The sequence below is a fragment of the Prionailurus viverrinus genome, chromosome A3 (assembly GCF_022837055.1).
Source record: "Prionailurus viverrinus isolate Anna chromosome A3, UM_Priviv_1.0, whole genome shotgun sequence".
NCBI lineage: Eukaryota > Metazoa > Chordata > Mammalia > Carnivora > Felidae > Prionailurus > Prionailurus viverrinus.
In genome coordinates this window covers 110,768,557-110,776,180 of record NC_062563.1, presented here as the reverse complement: position 1 = coordinate 110,776,180, position 7,624 = coordinate 110,768,557, and the positions used below count along the sequence as shown (strand labels likewise).

The 7,624-nt window shown below is 41.2% G+C and overlaps 1 protein-coding gene across 4 annotated transcripts in view; it reads left to right on the top strand.

Moving 5' to 3' along the window:
* The first annotated feature begins 43 nt into the window (after positions 1-43).
* The window catches only part of NDUFAF7 (NADH:ubiquinone oxidoreductase complex assembly factor 7), a 37,947-nt gene continuing 30,366 nt past the window's right edge, over positions 44-7,624 (top strand). For 2 of the 4 annotated variants that reach the window (XR_007151265.1, XM_047854613.1), the window contains exons 1-2: positions 44-194; positions 487-647. Coding sequence is in view for 1 of the 4 variants with exons in the window: in XM_047854613.1 (XP_047710569.1) it covers positions 140-194; positions 487-647 (216 nt within the window). In the remaining 3 variants the exon portion in view is untranslated. Of the gene's footprint in view, positions 195-486; positions 697-7,624 lie in introns of those variants that run through there. The other 2 variants (XM_047854614.1, XM_047854615.1) reach the window with 2 other exon arrangements.

Below are 7,624 nucleotides of genomic sequence, written 5' to 3'. Positions count from 1 at the left end.
ACCAGCACAGCACGCGCAAACAGCCCAGAGCCTCCTTTCGTTTGCCTGAGTGACGTACTTCCTGCAGGGGCGGGCTCTCTCCCGGAAATGGCTTTACTCCACACCCCGGGACTGCGCGCTGCAGCCTGCGAAGTTCGGCATGAGAGTCCTTGCAAGGGTAGGCGTGGGGCCGCTGTGCTCCGCGGCTCGCGCGGGTAAGCGTTCGCCTCGCCAGAGCCCCGGTTGCGGTAGAGACTGTCTGGGGTGCCTTCCTCAGTTGGGCGCTCCTGGGGTGCAGGACGCCTCTTGGGGGTTTTGAGGTGCAGACGAGTCCAGCCTCAGACCCCAAATGGCTGGTCGCGGGCACTGTGCGTTCCTGCCGGCGCCTGGTGGGCTTGCTTCGTGCGAGGTTAAGAGTTAACGCAGCTGCTTCGGAAGCACTCAGGCTGCTTGCACTTGCAAAGAAACTAAGATTTTTTCATGGTCCCGTTTAACTGTTTTTCGCAGTCATTCCCTGTTTTTGGAGAGGGAAATACTTCAGTTCCGGGAGAGAGCCGGCAGAAAACCAGGTGACACCAATGCTGCGGCATCTTGTGTACAAAATCAAAGCAACTGGCCCTATCACTGTGGCTGAGTACATGAAGGAGGTCTTGACCAACCCCGCCAAGGTACCAGTCGGGGAGCCCGAGGACCAGGCCCTGCTCTAGCGGCCTTGAGGTGTGAGCCAGGAGGGGTGTGCACAGGGAAGCCCCAAGTCCAGGCAGCGGTGGTGCCTTCTGCAGGGGAAGAGCCACTCCCACAGACCTGGAGATGGAGAATTAGTGTCAGGTGGTTAGGGATGGATCAAGTCAGTGGCAGTGCCATAAAGAAGGGAGAACGAATTCCAAAGCTGTTCAGGAGGCAGTGTAACCCACTGAATTTAGGAAATGAGGATGTCTTTCCTACCTGGGCTGATTGATGGTAGCTGGTGGTATCATTTCTCTGGGAGAAGGGAATGTAGAAGGAGAAAGAGCAGTAGCCTCTTTAAGAGGGAGGGAAAGGACAGAATTCAATCCAATATATGAACCTGAAGTGCAGACAGGACTTAAGTGGAAATCTACAATAGGCATCTGGAATTATGAATTTAGTCCTGGAGCTTTGTCTGTGTTGGGATGGCATTAGCAGGCATTGGAAGCATATTCTGGGTTTCCTTTTTGGGAATGGAAGGTCTAGTTCTTTACGCTTCAAGGATTAAGCACTGCCCCTGCTCTCTGTCCTGGATTTCCTTCTCTGCTCAACAAAGCCACTTGGTGAAAGCTGGGGTCCTTTTGGTTTAGAATGTATTACCTGTTGGTGGGTCGAAATATGAAATCTGGACTTCTGGGGTTTGTTTGGCCTATTGCTGTTGGATGTGGTGAAGGCAGGGATCCTTTCATACCTGTACTCAGTGCTACCACATACCAACAGTTCACATAGGGAGAAACTTTAGAACAAACATCTGTGTGTTAGAGTGAGGGTTCATTCATCATTGATTCAGGCTCCAAAAGGGCCAGGCACTATCTCAGGCACTGGGAATACTGCAGTGGACAGTGGAACATGGCACTTATGTTCTAGTGAGGAAATGATCTGTAAATAAGGAAACAAGATAATTATAAATTGTTGCAAGTGCTTCTGAAGGCAAGGAAAAGAAGAAAAAAAAACCTTAACGGGTTGGTGGGGTTGAAAATAAGTGGTGCAGTGGGAGTAGGGGTTGTAAAAGTTCCCTTGGTAGGTAGGTGGCCAGGAAAGGCTAGATGGTCGAGATGGGCCAGCCTGGCAAAGAACTGGGAGTGAGTCCCCGATGGAGGAAGGGGAAGTACAAAGTTTTGGAGCTGGCAAATGTCTTGGCATTCACAGAGAAAAAAAAGGCACCAGTTTGGCTGGTGGGTGGTGACTGGGGGTGGCAGGTAATGGTGAGGAAAGTAGATGAGTTTGAGGGAGGAGCCAGTTCATTCAAGACTTTCCTGGAACTTAGACTTTTGTGTTAGTGTAAGGGGAGAACATCAGGAGGTGCATTTGATGCATATTGGTGATGACATCCAGGCGGAGACAGCAAGTGAGCAGCTGGCTGTAAGGGTCTAGAGTTCTTGAGAAAGATTGGATATGCATATATTAATTTGTTCACCAGCGTATGGATGGTGTTAAAATCCAAGGAATCTGAAAGAATATATTTAGAGAACCGAAGGTTACCCCGGATTAAGCCTTGAGGAAACTCTTTGAATTTAGAGTAGAGGCTTTTTTTTTTTTTAAATCAGCCTTAATTTTTATTTAAAATTTGTTAAACCTTTTTTTTTAATTGGAGCATAGTTGATACAATGTCACAGTAGTTTCAGGTGTACAACATGGTGATTTCGATGACTGTACCTTATACTATGCTCACCACAAACGTAGCTACCATTTGAAAGTAGAGTTTCTTAACCTAGGGATCCTTGAATAGAAACAGGGCTGTGACCTTGGATGGGAATAAAAATTACACCATTTGCATTAGCTTCTTTTTTTCCCCCATTTTTACTGAGAAATAATTGATGTACGTCACTGTATAAGCTTAAGGGGTACAGCATGATGGCTTGATGTGCACATGTTGTGACATTACCACAGTGAATTCAGTTAATATCCACCTTATGTAGATACATTAAGAAGAAAGGAAACAAAAAGGGAGAAAATTTTTTTTCTTACAATGAGAACTCTTAGGATTTACTTTCTTTTTTTTTTTAATTTAATCTTTTGTTTTTTAAAATTTACATCTAAACTAGTTAGCATATAGTGAAACAATGATTTCAGTAGATTCCTTAGTGCTCCTTACCCATTTAGCCCATCCCCCCTCCCACAACCCCTCCAGCAACCCTCAGTTTGTTCTCCATATTTGAGTCTCTTCTGTTTTGTACCCCTCCCTATTTTAAATTATTTTTGTTTCCCTTCCCTTATGTTCATCTGTTTTGTCTCTTAAAGTCCTCATGTGAGTGAGGTCCTATGATTTTTGTCTTTCTCTGACTAATTTCACTTAGCATAGTACCCTCCAGTTCCATCCACGTAGTTGTAAATGGCAAGATTTCATTTATTGCTTGCTGAGTAATACTACATTGAATACATATACCACATCTTTTTTTTTCTTTTTTCTTTTTTCTTTTTTTTTTTTTTTTTTTTTTTTTTTTTTACCACATCTTCTTTATCCATTCATCCTTTGATGGACATTTGGGCTCTTTCCATACTTTGGCTATTGTTGATAGTGCTGCTATAAACATGAGGTTGCATGTGTCCCTTTGAAACAGCACACCTGTATCCTGTGGATAAATGCCTAGGAGTGCAATTGCTGGGTCGTGGGTAGTTCTATTTTTAGTTTTTTGAGGAACCTCCATACTGTTTTCCAGAGTGGCTGCACCAGCTTGCATTGCCACCAACAATGCAAAAGAGATCCTCTTTCTCCACATCCTCGCCAACATCTGTTGTTGCCTGAGTTGTTAATGTTAGCCATTCTGACAGGTGTAAGGTGGTATCTCATTGTGGTTTTGATTTGTATTTCCCTGATGATGAGTGATATTGAGCATTTTTTCATGTGTCGGTTGGCCATCTGGATGTCTTCCTTGGAGAAGCGTCTATTCATGTCTTTTGCCCATTTCTTCACTGGCTTATTTGTTTCTTGGGTGTTGAGTTTGATAGATTGTAGAAAACTTTGTAGATTTTCGATACTAACCCTTTATCTGATATGTCATTTGCAAATATCTTCTCCCATTCTGTCGGTTGCCTTTCAGTTTTGCTGATTGTTTCCTTTGCTGTGCAGAAGCCTTTTATTTTGATGAGGTCCCAGTAGTTCATTTTTGCTTTTGTTTCCCTTGCCTCTGGAGACGTGTTGAGTAAGAAGTTACTGTGGGCAAGATCAGAGAGGTTTTTGCCTGCTTTCTCCTCCAGGATCTTGATGGCTTCCTGTCTTACATTGAGGTCTTTCATCCACTTTGAGTTTATTTTTGTGTATGGTGTAAGAAAGTGGTCCATGTTCATTCTTCTGCATGTCGCTGTCCGGTTTTCCCAGCACCACTTGCTGAAGAGACTGTCTTTATTCCATTGGATATTCTTTCCTGCTTTACCAAAGATTAGTTACCCATACGTTTGTGGGTCCATGTCTGGGTTCTCTATTCTGTTCCATTGATCTGAGTGTCTGTTCTTGTGCCAGTACCATACTGTCTTGATGATTACAGTTTTGTAGTATAGCTTGAAGTCTGGGATTGTGATGCCTCCTGCTTTGGTTTTCTTTTTCAAGATTGCTTTGGCTATTCGGGGTCTTTTCTGGTTCCATACAAATTTTAGGATTGTTTGCCCTAGCTCTGTGAAGAATGCTGGTGTTGTTTTGATAGGGATTGCATTGAATATGTAGATTGCTTTGCATAGTATCGACATTTTAACAATATTTGTTCTTCCTATCCAGGAGCATGGAATCTTTTTACATTTCTTTGTGTCTTCTTCAATTTGTTTCATAAGCTTTCTGTAGTTTTCACCTCTTTGGTGAGATTTATTCCTAGGTATTTTGTGGTTTTTTTGTGCAACTGTAAATGGGATCGATTCCTTGATTTTCTGTCGCTTCATTGTTGGTGTATAGGAATGCAACCGATTTCTGTGCATTGATTTTATATCCTGCAACTATGCTGAATTCATGAATCAGTTCTAGCAGTTTTCTGGTGGAATCTTTTGGGTTTTCCATATAGACTATCATGCCATCTGCGAAGAGTGAAAGTTTGACCTCTTCCTGGCTGATCTGGATGCCTTTTATTTCTTTGTGTTGTCTGATTACAGAGGCTACGACTTCCAATACTATGTTGAACAACACTGGTGAGAGTGGATATCCCTGTTTTGTTCCTGACCTTGGGGGGAAAGCTCTCAGTTTTTCCCCATTGAGGATGATATTAGCATTGGGTCGTTCATATATGGCTTTTATGATCTTGAGGTATGATCCTTCTATCCCTACTTTCTTGATGGTTTTTATCAAGAAAAGATGCTGTGTTTTGTCAAATGCTTTCTCTGCATCTATTGAGAGGATCATATGGTTCTTATCTTTTCTTTTATTGATGTGATGAATCATGTTGTTTTGTGGATATTGAACCAGCTCTGCATCCCAGGTATAAATCCCACTTGGTTGTAGTGAATAATTTTTTTAATGTATTGTTGGACCCGGTTGGCTAATATCTTGTTGAGGATTTTTGCATCCATATTCATCAGGGAAATTGGTCTGTCGTTCTCCTTTTTAGTGGGGTCTCTGGTTTTGGAATCAAGGTAATGCTGGCATCATAGGAAGAGTTTGGAAGTTTGCCTTCCATTTCTATTTTTTGGAAAAGCTTCAAGAGAATAGGTGTTAACTCTTCCTTAAATGTTTGGTAGAATTCCCCTGGAAAGCCTTCTGGCCCTGGACTCTTGTTTTTTGACAGATTTTTGATTACTAATTCGATTTCCTTACTGGTTAAGGGTCTGTTCAAATTTTCTATTTCTTCCTGTTTCAGTTTTGGTAGTGTATATGTTCTAGGAATTTGTCCATTTCTTCCAGATTACCCATTTGATTGGCATATAATTGCTCATAATATTCTCTTATTATTGTTTTTATTTCTGTTGTGTTGATTGTGAGCTCTCCTCTTTCATTCTTGATTTTATTTATTTGGGTCCTTTTTCTTCTTGATCAGACTGGCTAGTAGTTTATCAATTTTGTTAGTTCTTTCCAAGAAATTTGTTAATCAAATTTTGTTAATTCTGGTTTCATTGATCTGTTCTACTGTTTTTTTGGTTTCAATAGCATTAATTTCGGCTCTAATTTTTATTATTTCTTGTCTTCTGCTGGTTTGGGGTTTTATTTGCTGTTCTTTTTCCAGCTCCTTAAGGTGTAAGATTAGGTTGTGTATCTGAGATCTTTTTTCCTTCTTTAGGAAGGCCTGGATTGCTATATACTTTCCTCTTATGACCGCCTTTGCTGCATCCCAGAGGTTTTGGGTTGTGGTGCTATCATTTTCATTGACTTCCATATACTTTTTAATTTCCTCTTTAACTGCTTAGTTAGCCCATTCATTCTTTAGTAGGATGTTCTTCAATCTCCAAGTATTTGTTACCTTTCCAAATTTTTTCTTGTGATTGATTTTGAGTTTCATAGCATTGTGGTCTGAAAATATGCATGGTATGATCTTGATCTTTTTGTACTTACTTAGGGCTGATTTGTGTCCTAGTATATGGTCTATTCTGGAGAACATTCCATGTACACTGGAGAAGAATGTATATTCTGCTGCTTTAGGATGAAATGTTCAGAATATATCTTTTAAGTCCATCTGGTCCAATGTGTCATTCAAAGCCATTGTTTCCTTGATGATTTTTAAAAAAAAATTTTTTTTAACATTTATTCATTTTTGGGAGACAGAGACAGAGCATGAGCGGGGAAGGGGCAGAGAAAGAGGGAGACACAGAATCCGAAGCAGGCTCCAGGCTCTGAGCTGTCAGCACAGAGCCCGATGCGGGGCTCAAACTCATGAACTGCGAGATCATGACCTGAGCTGAAGTCAGACGCTCAACCGACTGAGCCACCCAGGCACCCCTCCTTGTTGATTTTTTGATTAGATGATCTGTCCGATGTTGTGAGTGGGGTGCTGAAGTCTCCTACTATTATGGTATTACTATCAATGAGTTTTTTATGTTTGTGATTAATTGATTTATATATTTGGGTGCTCCCACATTTGGCACATAACTGTTTACAATTGTTAGGTCTTCTTGCTCTGTAGACCCCTTGATTATGATATAATGCCCTTCTGCATCTCTTGATACAGTATTTTAAAGTCTAGCTTGTCTGATATAAGTATGGCTACTCCGGCTTTCTTTTGTTGACCATTAGCATGGTAGATGGTTCTCCATACCCTTATTTTCAATCTGTAGGTGTCTTTAGGTCTAAAGTGGGTCTCTTGTAAACAGCATATAGATGGGTCTTGTTTTCTTATCCATTCTGTTACCCTATGTATTTTGATTGGAGCATTGAGTCCATTGACATTTAGAGTGAGTACTGAAAGATATGAATTTATTGCCATTTTGATGCTTGTAGAGTTGGAGTTTCTGGTGGTGTTCTGTGGTCCTTTCTAATCTTTTGTTGTTTTTGGTGTGTGTGTGTGTGTGTGTGTGTGTGTGTGTGTGTGTGTATTTTTTTTTTTCATCTTTTCTCCCCTCAGAAAGTCCCCCTTAAAATTTCTTGCAGGGCTGGTTTAATGGTCACAAACTCTTTTAATTTTTGTTTGTCTGGGAAACTTTTTATCTCTCTTTCTATTTTGAATGACAGCCTTGCTGGATAAAGAATTCTTGGCTGCATATTTTTCTGATTCAGCACACTGAATATAACCCGCCACTCCTTTCTGGCCTGCCAAGTTTCTGTGAATAGGTCTGCTGCAAACCTGATCTGTCTTCCCTTGTATGTTAGGGACTTTTTTTCCCTTGCTGCTTTCATGATTCTCTCCTTCCCTGAGTATTTTGTGAATTTGACTATTTGACTATTTGACTTATTGATGGTCGGTTTTTGTTGAATCTAATGGGAGTCCTCTGTGCTTCCTGGATTTTGATGTCTGTGTCTTTCCCCAGGTTAGGAAAGTTTTCCACTATTATTTGCTCACATAACCCTTCT